The sequence below is a fragment of the Pogoniulus pusillus genome, chromosome 8 (genome assembly GCF_015220805.1).
Source record: "Pogoniulus pusillus isolate bPogPus1 chromosome 8, bPogPus1.pri, whole genome shotgun sequence".
NCBI classification, from domain to species: Eukaryota; Metazoa; Chordata; class Aves; order Piciformes; family Lybiidae; genus Pogoniulus; species Pogoniulus pusillus.
In genome coordinates this window covers 192,232-205,647 of record NC_087271.1, presented here as the reverse complement: position 1 = coordinate 205,647, position 13,416 = coordinate 192,232, and the positions used below count along the sequence as shown (strand labels likewise).

The 13,416-nt window shown below is 44.1% G+C and overlaps 1 protein-coding gene across 10 annotated transcripts in view; it reads left to right on the top strand.

The window, feature by feature from the left end:
* Positions 1 to 13,416, top strand: part of GLIS1 (GLIS family zinc finger 1) — a 218,341-nt gene that overhangs the window by 99,321 nt on the left and 105,604 nt on the right. For 9 of the 10 annotated variants that reach the window (XM_064146871.1, XM_064146870.1, XM_064146868.1 and 6 more), the window contains 2 exons: positions 3,370 to 3,568; positions 9,607 to 10,705. In XM_064146871.1, the coding sequence (XP_064002941.1) occupies positions 3,370 to 3,568; positions 9,607 to 10,705 (1,298 nt within the window). The remainder of the gene's footprint in view (positions 1 to 3,369; positions 3,569 to 9,606; positions 10,706 to 13,416) is intronic. The other variant, XM_064146872.1, reaches the window with a different exon arrangement.

Genomic DNA, 13,416 nt, shown 5'->3' with positions numbered 1-13,416 from the left:
TGTGAGCTAGGTGTTGTAGTTATTACTGATTTAGCAGCTTCTGTCGGTGGAGTGGCTTTTAGAAGTGTACAGGACTTCAGCAGTGCTCAACGATGTGTTTAGATATCCTTTAAATGTGATTCATGTATGCAAATTAGCAGCCACAGGGCTGATTATACATCTTGCTGAGGCATATATTACTCCTGAAGTGAGTTAAACTGTGGTGGAATAAAGCCCAGTGAAACTGTGGACTCCAGAGGCTATGATGATAATTTATGACATAGTTACAAGCAGGGCAAGATGGTGGCCACAAACACTCAAAGCATCCAGAGTGGTTTCATACACTTAGATCCAAACCCACCCAATACAAATGACTGCCCTGAGCAGGCCAAAGGGTGCCACTTTTCTGTACAGCTTCTTGGTCTCTCCAGAGTTGCTCAGAACAGTCCCAGAGCGCCAGTGGGTTCAGAGGTCAGAACATAAAGTTGAAATGACCAGAACACATCTGTTAATTACTGTGGAGAGGACTAAGGGCCTGTATTGTGTAGTTTAAATCCAATTTGTTTTTTCCTAAAAATCTTACATGGATTTCTTTATATCCGATAACCCTGGTCTACACTTCCCAAGACTTAGTACCTGCTTTGGTTTTGTGGTGGAGCTCAGGAGGAAAGTCCCAGTATTAGTTTTCCATTTTTAGAGATTCTGAGTTGTTTGGGTTTATGTTTTTAAGAAATAAATGTTCAGTAAATGTATCAGCCAAGCACTGAACCCTTTTCACTTGAAACAGGGATTTCTATTCTGGAAATGTCACAGTAATGCCTCCTGAGACTTGTAATTTGGGTGTCACATGTACCCACTGTTTTCTAAGGGCCTGGATGCTTGCCTGGACTACATCTTCATCTGCTATGGTCTTGCCAGTTACAATGGTGCCGTGGAGCATGATGGGGAGGCTGTGGAGTGCAGCCAGTGGAGGAGAATGGACTTTTGTGCTGCGATCCCTTTCACATATTCTCCAGTTACCAGAGACTTTTCCTGCTTTCCCCAGTCACCTGTTTCCTCTCATTTATACTCACCAAACTCCTGAACATGATTCCCATTGCTTTCGGAACATTCATTGACTGTAATTATAGAGCACCACAGCAGCTGAGGCTCTCCCACTTGCCTTTCTTTTGCTATAGGATAAGTAGCTGTCCATAAGAGGTTTGAAATGGAAGTTCATGTCTGTTAAGGGTACCTTTGCTCCAAGGAGTAGTGCTGCAGCAGTAACTGACTGAAATGAGCACAGTCGCTGACTGGAACTTCATAAATGATATAATAAAACTGCAACAATTGCAGACCTTCACGAGTACAATTCTCCTTACCCTTGTATTCTGAAAATGTCACTAACTAGATACCGTGATAGCTGCTTAGTTGTGTAATACTAGATCTGTATAATGCAGGTGTCAAACTCAGTGCAGAGTGATGAACTGATGGAGAGCAGCCCAGCAGAGGATGACCTGGGCATGCTGATGGATGAAAAGTTGGATATAGCCTGCAATGTGCACTTGCAGCCCAGAAAGCTAAGGGGTATCTTGAATTGCAACAAAAGCAGTGTGAGCAGCAGGTCAAGGGAGGTGATTCTGCCCTTCTGCTCCACACTCGTGGGACTCCACCTGGAGTACTGTGTCTAGCTCTGGGAATTCCAGTACAAGAAGACTTGGACCTCTTAGAGCAGGTCCAGAGGAGGGCCCTGAAAACAGTTAGAGAGATGCAGCTCTCCTGTGAAGACAAGCTGTGTTTTTTCAGCCTGGAGCAGAGAAGGCTCCAAGGTATAGCCTTTAATATGCAAAGGCAGCAAATAAGAAAAATGGAGAGAGACCAGTTCCAAACCATTCCATACCAATATCTACCTGCTCTGGGTGGTACCACAAATTGTGCTGTTGAAATGGTACAAGTTGCTCTGTCAGTGGCAGGTCTGATGAGTGTTTCAGCAGAAGGACCAGACCTGAAAGCAGTGTAAAGTAGATTGGTTGTGATGAGAATATTTGTGAGGCCTGTGGCTGCTCAGAGGGATTCATTTCACTCATCTGAATCTGTCTGAAAGTCAGGTACTCAGTCAAAGTTACTTAGGCTCCTTCTTTAGTCAAGGGGAAGAGGAAAGCTTGTCCTGAAGTTGCATGAGCCCACCCTAGACACTTGTTTTGGGATGGCTGAACGACATGGATATTGTCAAGGTAAAAGTGAGAGACTGCAAATCTGGTGTCTTTCCAAAACTGGACAAACCCTGGTGCTTGTGAGAATCGAGTGATTTGCGTGAAACACAGCAATGGCTTCATCACTTCTGTCACTTCGACACTTCCTCACTGTGCAGCACTTGGTGCCTCTGTAGAGAATGGACTAACTCCAGAGTGGTCTTGCTCTGGAGTATCCATCACCATGAGCTCTGGGTGCAAGGGTGAAGGAGTCATTTGCTGCTCGCTTTGTAAATACTACAGAAAAATGCTTGTCATTTGTATCTGGCACCTTACGTTTTGACTGCATGCAAGAAACAGGCTAGAGGAAGATCCAGTAGTTTAAAAGCATGATTCATGTACACTAGTGAAAGTAAGGGCAAATGGCTGCTGTTTCTTTTTTAGCTAGCCTCTGCTAGTAAATGTCTTACAGATACTTGCATTCGTGCTTGTTTATGAGTACGTGACAAGTTCACTGGCGGTAAAGAACCCAGTATTAGCCTTTAAATGAAGTGGAATTGCTAGCCTTTGACCAATGCCATCTAAAGTCTTAATTTCCCCTTTGTCCTCTCTTTTTAGATAGATCACCTGGAGAATATTGCTGTAACTCTAGCTTGATTTTGCAAGTCTGATAAAATCTAACCTCCACCCAAGCAGAAGATATTGTCGTCTTTAGCATTTATAGTAAGAGCACATCAAAACAGAATTAGTTGCATTTTTCATACCGCTGGTCTGACGGTAAAGTAGGAACACGGCCATCTAAAGCCGTAAGCACGGCGATAATTGTCTGCCAAGTGAAACTCGACTTTACACCACTGTGTTCAGGGAGCTCTCCCTGGAAACAAAGGCCTTCTGAAACGCCCCTCTCCAAAATTTTAAGGCGGGCAAGACTCTGCCAAAGATACACAGAAGCAAAGAAAGCCATCAGGCTAAGCGGGTTTTGAGGGAGATTATGAAGTGTGAAATAGCCGCAAAACTTAAAATGAGAAATAAACAATCACAGTTCACAGATACAAGTTACTTTGTAATTACTTTTTCCTTCCTTGTGAAACTTTTCCTTTCCACTGTCATGTCACTGATCAGAAGTTTGCAAGGAGATCCAAAGGGAGTGCACAAAGGAGTACTCAGCACAGAGGATGCTTAGTCAAGGGCTTATGCTTTTCAATTTATTTTCTTGCAGTGAACGGTGCCTACAGTCATTGTAATTTGGTCTCTGAGAAGAAGAGCATGATGGACATGGAGATGACAAGTAGCTCAGTACCTGTCTGCAGACAAGGTCTGTTCATCCACACAGGAAACTCACTTATGCGAGACCACCCGCTGTCCTGTGAGAGACTGCTGCATGTTGGGCAGCTGAACTTGACACACTCAGACATAAGGTATCACTGCAACTTCTGTCCCTTGATATACTGTGCACTTCTGGAGTGCTTCTCTGTTGGAGCTGTTTCCCAGTAGCATCCATGGGTGCTACATTTAGAAGAGTATTTCTGGCTTGGCTTTCATTTTGGAAGACCTTTGGATGCTGATTTCACTGATTTAACCACACTGCTCATTTGCAGGTTCACACTGCAGGGTCATGCATGTGTGCACAGACGACTGTCCAGGGCAGTGCCAGGAGCAGTCACTGTCTGTGCAACTGCATCTCCCTGAACTGAAGTTCAAGTACAGCTTCTCTGTGGGAGCTCTTCCAACATGCTCAGCAGTCAATAAGAGTTTTGCTAGAGGCTCAAGTAGGGTCAGGCTTGCCTCCTCTGTACCCCCACGCCCCTCCCCAGTGCCATGTTGTTTGCAAACTGCAGCCTGGAAGGCAGGGATGATGCTTACTCCCAAATCAATGTCCCCCATATGGCAATTTGGCATGCCACCATCAAACCTACAGGAAGCCAATGCCACTTTTATTTCTACAGCATTTCCTTTACTGAAGGATTTTCAGTGTACCCATACAGCCACATCCTTGGTATTTGCTTTTAAGGCTGTAATGTGAAAATTTGGTCTCTGGTTTTGATATATACACTGTAGTTGGATATGCTATGAACAGAATCTCTATTTAAACATTTGCTATAAATTAATTATGTGAAAACACAGAACTCCATTATTGTTGTTGTTGTTGTTACAAATTTAACATTACCAGATTTTAAACAAGTACCCTAAACAGACATCCATTGTGAATAGAAGCCTGCTACAAATTAAAATCTGTCCATCTATTTTAATTGCACTGCTTTCTGGCAGGGGGTATAATACAGAATAATCTTGACCTTTTTGGAGAGCTGTAAAAAAAAGAAGGACTTCCCAAAAAGTTGCAACCTTTATCTTAGATGCTTGGGAAAATTGGCACTGTGCAGGGAGAGATAAAGCCCAGATTTCCCCAGCAAGCCCATAGCTTGGTCTTGAAAGTCTGACTGCTTCTGATTTCATGATGCATATGTATGTCTTGTTTCCCCTTCTCCATTTACTGGTGGGGTAAACACATCTGTGCTTGCCAGAGAAAGAGACCCAGCACTATGGCAAGCAAGAGGAATGAGCTGTTTGTTTGTTTGTTTGGAAAGGATAAATAATACCCATGGCACTAACAAAATACCCTGCTCTCGCTGCTGAGATTTGCAGCTGCCATTGCAGCTGGATGTGACTCTGCTCCCTCCTAGCTTCTGTATGGCTCAGTGTGGGACTGCCAGTCATCGGCCTTGTTTTAAATGCTGTCAGTGAGGACAATTAGGAAACAAAGATAATTAAGGCAGGAGCAAACAAAAGGAGGCAGAGAGTGCTCTACTGAGATCTTTTTGAGGCTTTTTATAAAAGTCTCTGTTGGGGAAATGACAGATAGCTGCACACCGGGCATCACAGGACCCACACTCAGAAATAGGAGCCTCTGCCATCCCCCATTTGGAAGAGCATTCCCAGAAGAACAGAAAAGATTGTCTGCTGCATAACATGGGAAAGTAGCAGATGCTAAGCCTGATTCTCCTCTCTCTGCTTTTTTTAAGCACGGTCAAAAGCTTTAAGGTTCTGCTGCTGCTAAGCAACAGTTTGGAAGTGTTTGTAGCTTGAAGGACCCTTCCATTCCTTTGTGGATTGTTTTTGTGTGCCACTGGTCATGCCCTGCTTGTATGTCCACCTGGCTGGTACTGCTTTTGCCTGCAAGGGATGGCAGGATAAAGCCACTGCCCAGCTCTGCTCTGTGGACCTCGTAGGTGCAGTCTGTGATGATATCACCGTGCTGCTCACAAGACATGTGGTCCAGAGCCTTGGCATGCGAGAGGTGGACAGCAGCGGGAATGATTTCTATCCATGTTTTTGTGATGCTAAAGGTTCCTGACAGGTAACATAAAACATGGTCTTTCCCTGAAGATCTGAAAACAGAACGTAACTGAGGTGGTGAGTGTCAATCAGATTCCAGTGAAGTCAATGGGAATCAAGGATGCTCTGTACCAGCACAGAAATAGGGAGATCCAAATTCAAACAAGTTCTCTGCATTGAACTTTGAACCACTCTGCTTTTCTAGGATACGGAATGTCCAAGGAAAGCCCAAACAAACCAGAGAGCACCTCCCCTTGCAATCCAAAATCTCCCTCAGGATTTGGGGTTGTATTTGGCTTTGTCCTTTTTTCCCCTCAGTGTGCTGAAACTTGTTATCCTTTTCAGCTTCTCTGTGAATCATCTTCTTTCTGTAAATGTATTCTAGAGGTGACTGCCTCGATCCAAGAATCGCGATCCTTCTTCCTGGCCCACTTTCCCCACTCAGTGAGTAGCTTTTGAGTCGTGCAACATAATTGCTGCTGCGTGTTGTCTGGGACTGCAGCGTGCATGGGACTGGAGAAGTCCTAATGCCTTCCTTACCGCAACTGCAGACAGCACACAGCTGACATGGGCCTCTTGTCAAACCATCCGTTGTCAGCGACCCACCCACAGTGGGGTCGCTGGACACATAAATGGACATTTTATATGCTGGACATATAAACCCCAGGGAAAACAGCAGGGCTGTCAGAGAGGGTTGCAAGGGGTCCCTGATGTGCAGCCTCTTAGCACTGTCACTTATCACTGATTGCACGGTGGCAGTTGAAGGCATGTTTGGTTTGCAGATGACCTGGAGATGTCCACCGTCACCTTGTCCTCTGAGGGCACTTGGGAACTGTAGTGCTTCTGGCATGGTGCTGCTGGCCTCAAGCTGTGCCTCCAGTTAAGGAAGTCTCTTTGGAAACACTGACTTAGTGTTCTAGAGGCTGCTGCTGCTCTTCAAAGGCCTTGCACTCAGTTTTCATGTGCTTACACATCACTTCTGTTGCCTCAGACTATCCATCCTTGGTACATGGGTGCTTCCTATGAAGAGAGGTTTGTGGATCTGCTCTCCTGCTGACCACACTCCCAGGGCTGCTCAACTGTAGTCCTTGGGGCTATCATTGCCTGTGCATACCCAGCCTAGAATCTGTTCCCTAGCTATCACAGGATCAAATAGTGAATCAGAGAAGCCACCCAGAAAGCTGGATGCCTGGCACCTTGCTTCTCTCTCATATTGGTTTCGTTTCTGTGCCCCTTCTCCCTCCAAGGACCGGGAAGAATGAGCAGGGTTTTCCCTAGAACAGTGATGGCAAAATTCTGATAGGAACAGAGAAAGTTTGCTTCAATGCAACCTTGAGGGTACGTAGCCCACAGTCAAGGCTCAGGAAATGGAAAGCAGAGCAGATTCTCACCTGAGTTAACTAGCACAGGGTGTGCAATGTGTTAAATACACACTGTGCAGAGAAAAGCCTTGTTTGTGGTCTGCACAAGCAGCCTGTGCTTACCATTGTGTAGGCTGAGCATGGGTAAGGCACAGCTGTGGCAACGGGAAGCGTGAATTCAGCACCTTCATCTTCTCTACTTTTGAAGCGAGCTGTCCCATCTTGCCTTCTGGTTCAAGACTCCCTTCTTTTGTATGTCTCATGTTCTGCACTGCGGCATCACAGCACTTCAGTCCTGACTCTGAATAGGATCTTGTGCTGGACGTGCAGATTGTTGCTGGGAGTCAAGGCCTGCAGTTGAGTTGAAGCCTGGGCAGCTAAGTCTAGTTGAGAGGTGTCCCTGCCCATGATGGGGAGGTTGGAGTAGATGAGGTCCCTTCTGAGGTCCCTTCTATCCTGAGCCATTCTAGGATTCTATGAGTGTTTGGAACCTGTTGTTTCTCAGGAGAAGGATGTTTGCACCCATCCTGCAGGTACTCTGCATTGAGTCTATCTTGAACTCCCCACACGAATTTCTAGCAAGATGGGAGCCTTGTATAAAGCTTAATAATATGACACCAATTATCACAGTCTGAAATGTAAGGCTTGGATTAGCATTATACGATGTAAGAAATGTGTCATGTTTACTTTAGCACGAGGTTTTGGTACCACTGAGTTATGACACAAACTGAATTATTTGGAAGACTTCTTGCACAGAAGAAACTAAGTAATAGGAAATATTGTGCCTGACATGGTAAGCTGTAAAACCTTGCTCAGACGAGTGCAAACCAGCACACGTTCTACTGACTAATGAAGCTATGAGCAAGCAGAGCAGGGCTTTCCAAAGAAGTGCAATAAAAGGTTTTTAATGTATACTTGTGCCACATATTTTACAGCCATATGGTTCTGTAAGTGTTAAAAAATAACGCTTGGGTACCATTGGGTTTGTTGGCTTGGGAGTTGTTTTTTGGTTTAGATTTACCATCTGCAAAACCAGGTGCTTAAAGTTTTACCCTGAGACCAACTGTGGAAACCTAAAGGGAGAAATTATAACTAATGGATTATGGAAACCTCTAAAATGTTTTTAATGTGGTGGCAAATGCAAAATCTGCTTGTTCTGTGGCACTGAATGGGGGGAAATTCACTTCTCTCAAGACCTTAAAGGGTTTTTTCATATCTAGCCCTTCTGGCTGCAAACTGTTGGAGCTTAGAAACCTGCCACTGGTGAATTCAGTGTTGACAGTTGTATGCCTTAGACAGGTGTCCTTTCTTGACAACCTTAATTTTGTGGGAAGGAAGTTACCTTTCTGAAGCTTTCCAACTGGTATTTCTTTGAGAGCTGTTACTAAGGAAGTGTTAGAAGTCATCCCTTCTTTCCATCTAAATGCCAGTGATGGTTTACTGGAAATAGTTGTGATAATATCATCTAAGTCATAGAATAAATGCAGTTTATTCATCAGCTTCACAGTTCAGTGTCTGTATATGTCCACTATGCCTTACTTGTCTTTCATGTTTCAAAATATGTCAGGCTTGTCTTAGCTGCAGCCTCACACAATAGGTTGCCACATGGCCAGGTTTTCCTCAGCTTTTGTGGCACTAGCATTAAAAAAAAAAAGTATAAAATCTATTTAAGTGGAACATGTCAGCGTAAGAGCCGTGGTGCACCTTTCTGGAGGGTGTATTAGTTTAGGTGCAGCTTTCCTGCACACAGATGTGCTGATTCCTCAGCCTGGCACATTACTGTGTGATGAATCTGTAGGTTAAACCCTCCTATGCGGTAAGGATCTGTGAGGAGCCCCTGCTCATCCTGAGAAAAAACACACACCTGGGTCATCCATAATAAGTGTTTATAGCAGAGATAAAATGTTTGATTTGAAGGCGTAAACCAACTGCTAACTGCCTGGAAGAAAATAGTAGGAGGGAGCAGCGCCTAGAGACAGTGTTTTCCTGAAATGCCTTTGTGGTGTTTCTCAAGGTTTTGCTCCTCGAGTGGCTGGATTCAGTCAAAAAAGATTAAAACTCACTGGTGCAGAGCAGTCGTCTTGGGATTTACAGACCAATGTAGGCTTCAGTAGGCAAGGTGGAAATGGGAATACACAGACTGCCAGTTTACATCTACTGGTTGTAAACTTCTCTTCATTATCTTTTGTAGACCTCTTAGGAGTAAACACTCAGCTTATCTCTCCTGGACTGCAGACTACTGCTTGAAAGCAAGCTGTTCTTTCTTTGTGTTCCATTTCCCCCGCTGATCTTGTCCCTTCCCTAATGTGCTGAAGGGAGGCATCTCTGTGACGTGTAAGCCAAGCTCAGCCAGCCCTTTTTGACTCGTGTGAACGAGAATGCCAAGGCATTTTCCCAGTGTGCTCTGAAGGAAATGCAATATTTGAATAATTCAAAAATGCCCAAAGCTCTCAGACTTCTTTCTCAGCTATTGTTTTGCCCGATCTATTATGCATTGAAAACCTAGATTGTGATTGATGAAGTGCCTGTAGCAGTGCAGAGGAGATTGTCTGTTCCGTGTAAAATTAATCCAGTGTAAAACAATGCTGCCAGGATGAGGGTTGGGAGGAGGCATTGCAGATGTTTGTGTGATCGCTGCGTTAGGCAGCGTTCGGCAGGGAGCAAGTGCTTCCCTTTCCCCAGGGCTTAACAAGTGCTGTGTCTTCTGCAGAAGTCATAAATCCTGTGGGACTCGGTGATGCTTAATGGTAACTGTGTTGCAGGTCACCCAGGTTTCAAGACTCAGTAAATTCTGCTGCTCCGTGCCTGAATGGAAGTCACCCGGCTCAGCACATTAAACAAGAATGCTCCAGTGATTATAAGGTTCTGTCTGAGGCTTCCACACATAGGAGGATTACAGAGGGGATGGAGCTGAGGGCCTCTGGTAGTCTGCATCCTGAAATAGACCTAATGAATAATAGCTTTACAAATTCACTTTCATCCTACTTGTTTAATAATGAACACAGCTCCTCCCTGGGCCCTCTGTCACTTGGCACCCCTCAGCACTCATCCAGGCTACAAACAAGCAACCTGAAGAAGAGATGCATCTCTGTTGTGCCATCTTCAGACGAAGGAATTGATATTACTGCTATCATCCGCACGTCGCAGACGTCACTGGTCACCTGTGTGAATGGGCTGCGAGCTAATTCAGCTGGCATTTCCTCTCATCCTGTGGAGATCAGTCAGCACAGTGCTCAGAAATCCTCTCGGCCCCAGTCTTGCTCTCAGCCTGGAAACCCGTGCAGTGTTCCCTCCCCTCCAGCATGCCTCGTACCCATTTCCAGTGAATGTGACAGAGGTGACTGTGAGCAGATACAAATGCAGCAACTTGAGAATGGAAGCCTCAGCCTTATGATGAATGGTGCCAGCGTTCCTCATCAAAACACCTTGCACAGCACCCAGAAGGTGAGTTTCTTAAAACAAGAACCAGCTGATGATTATTCCTCCACTGCTGATCTTTTTCGACATCATCAGGGGCTGCCTCCCCCTTACCATCTGCACCAGCAACTAAGCCAGACCCAAGGGACGCTGCCTCACTTACATGCCTCTATGTCTCCCAAGTCCCTTCAGCCCAGCGATGGGGATGAGCAGGAGCTCGCCAATGGCAAGCAGGTCTGTCAGTGGATTGACTGCAGTGCCACGTACGACCAACAAGACGAACTGGTCAGACACATAGAAAAGACTCACATTGACCAGCGGAAAGGAGAGGACTTCACTTGCTTTTGGGCAGGCTGTGTCCGCCGGTACAAGCCCTTCAACGCTCGCTACAAACTGCTGATTCATATGAGGGTTCATTCTGGAGAAAAACCAAACAAGTGCATGGTAAGTCTGGAATGTATTTGTTTGACTAGAAATAGGCTACTCTGCTCTCTTTTTTGCTCTCTCTTCAATCTCATTCCAAGATAATTGTGCTTTCCTGTAACTTAGTCTGCATCAGGCTAAAGAGAAACAGGAGAAAACCTTAATCTGGAAGGAAATGTTTAAGTAAGAAGTACTGTAGTTCTTGGAAAAGGGATTCAGCTTCCTTATATGAGAGCTTAACTTTTAATACAGTGCTTTATTTTTTTCAATATTCATTAAAGCATTAATAAAGTGATGATCAAAGCAGGCAGCAGTCATTTAACATAAAGCAAAGTCACTGAGCCTCGGGTGACATTTTTAATCAAGAAACTTAAAAACACATCTAATGAAATTCTTTCATTCCTTCAGCTGAACAATAACCCATAGAGTTGTGAGCACACAAGTTTTGAATGGGAGCTGAGAAAATGAAAAGAAACTTGTTGAGGATTTGAAACAGTTAAAAGAACAAAAGGAATATGTTTAATTACATTTTCAAAAGTTGTTAGGGGCTTTTTTCAATTTGCAAAAGAGAGCTTTAAAAAGAAGTAAAAAACATTGTTCTCTTCTGATCAGGAAGATGTAAACAACATCAGTGTTCCAAAAAGGATCTTGGGAACAGCACCATCTCTGCATCTGCCCACCATGATGACAATTTGGCCAAACTAAAATAAAAGTTAATGACTTCCATTAAGCTTTCCACATGTTTGCAGCAACAATGATACAAGATCCTGACTGAAGCAGGGGAAGCAGAACAAGTTTGACACTAGCGTCCAAACTGGGCCACAAAAGTCTTAATTGCAACACTCCCACGCACACGCGTGTGTGTGCCTGCACATGTGTACACACACACGAGCAGAAACGGAGGCAGTGGCTGTGGCTGTAGGTCTTGGGGCTTGGTAGGAAGATTTTTTGACTATATATCTGCTTTAGTGCTTTGATCAGCTAATGATAGCATGGAAAATTTCGGTAAGGAAGTTAGATCCAGACAGACTTCTCCGTAGCAAGCTGTAGCTTTTGATGGAGAAATAGGACGGAATGTTTACATCAAAAGCTTGCTGTTGTTTCATTTGTTCAAGAAGAGGCTTTCTGGCATGCAGTGGTTATGGAAGGGAGAAACCAGCAGTGTGCACTGTAATGCAGAGAAACATTTTCTGTGTAGGTACTCATTCTGATTGTCATTCCACTGGATAAATGAAAAGCATTATCTTAATAATGGTGCTGTTCAGTGGTTGTCCCCTAAAATAATGCTGGAAATAGTGCAGGTGTTCAGAGAACACCTGCAAGCTGTCCAAGATGAAACAGAAATGCTCTAAGACTTCCCTGTTTGGGAACTTGCTTGTTTCCAAAAGTAGCTCAATCCCAATTTGTAAAGGTCCAGATGGATGTAACTTCCCATGCATATTTGGTCATCAGTCGTCACAGGATAATGTAAGTTAGTTACTTCTTTCCACAAAGCTGTGGAAATAAGCTGTGAATGCACACATAGAGATTTTATTTTAGCCTAACCTGTGGGTTTAGTTTTTCAGCTGTAAAGAGATCAGTGTCCTTCTGACTTTCACCTCGCACTTTAAAAAGAAATAACTCAAAACATGACACTCTTGACTACCTTCCCTATGATGCTGAAAGACTGAGTAGATGGATGAGGGCACTTTCGTTTTTTGCTGCAAGGTGCATATTTAACAGGTATTGTATAGCAGATTTCCAGTGTCACCTTCCCATTCCTACAGGAAACTGGATAAAGCAGAGATGTTAAAATCATTTAAGGTCTTAGCAGATGCTAAAATTTGCCTACTTTCAGTTCTGTTTGTCTGCATTAGAGAACCAGATTTTGATAACTTCTCAAGGTTTAACATTATGAATAGGTTGGAAAAGCTTTTTCAGCTGCTATTGCAGATAGCCTTCATGGCACATGCATGTAGCCTTGGCATGGAAGTACAGAGAGATCTGGTTTGTTTGAGCAGATTTTGTAGTTGTTCCCATACATGGAATGGCCCAATCAGAACTGGGAGCATTGCACTGCACAACTTGAAGTTAACTCTTCAGTTCCCAGAAGAGGAGCTTCCCACTGTCAGCAGGGATATCCAGCTATTAAATATTACAACCTAGAGTCCCGCGTGGAGTAAAGCTGGATCCAAGTGAGCACATGAGAAATGTCTTCTTTGCAAATGTAGCCTTATACCCAGAAAAGGTCTTGATCTAGCAGGGACAAGATCCCAAACTGCAACACAGTTCCTTCAAGTTATTAATACTGAGTGGGGATTTGCCTGGCATATTCCATTCCGCTTTAAACAAGGATTGCTGTGCAGTGTTTCATTATGCAGTGGTGTGATTTTAAATGATGGCTTTTCTTTTGATGTGGTAATAATTGTGCTGTTATTCCTGCAAATTAAGAAGGGAGTTCAGTCTCTGTCTGTAGAGTTCTGAGATTCTGTTTCAGCTGTGCTGCAGCCCTGTTAAAGCAACTTCCCATCTCTTGGTATTTGTGGTGGGGATTTGCTTTTGCTGGTCACAGTTACCCATTGTACTTTCTTTTTAAGCCCTTGTTGTTGTTCCTCCAGTCAGGTGACTGGTTGACTAGGTATTGAACCTCTCGGGAGAAGCTGACAGTGAGCAGCCTCCTGCCCTCATACATAGAAGTACTTTTCCATGTAAAATTATTAATTTCTTATGACAGGCTTTGCTACTATGTACTG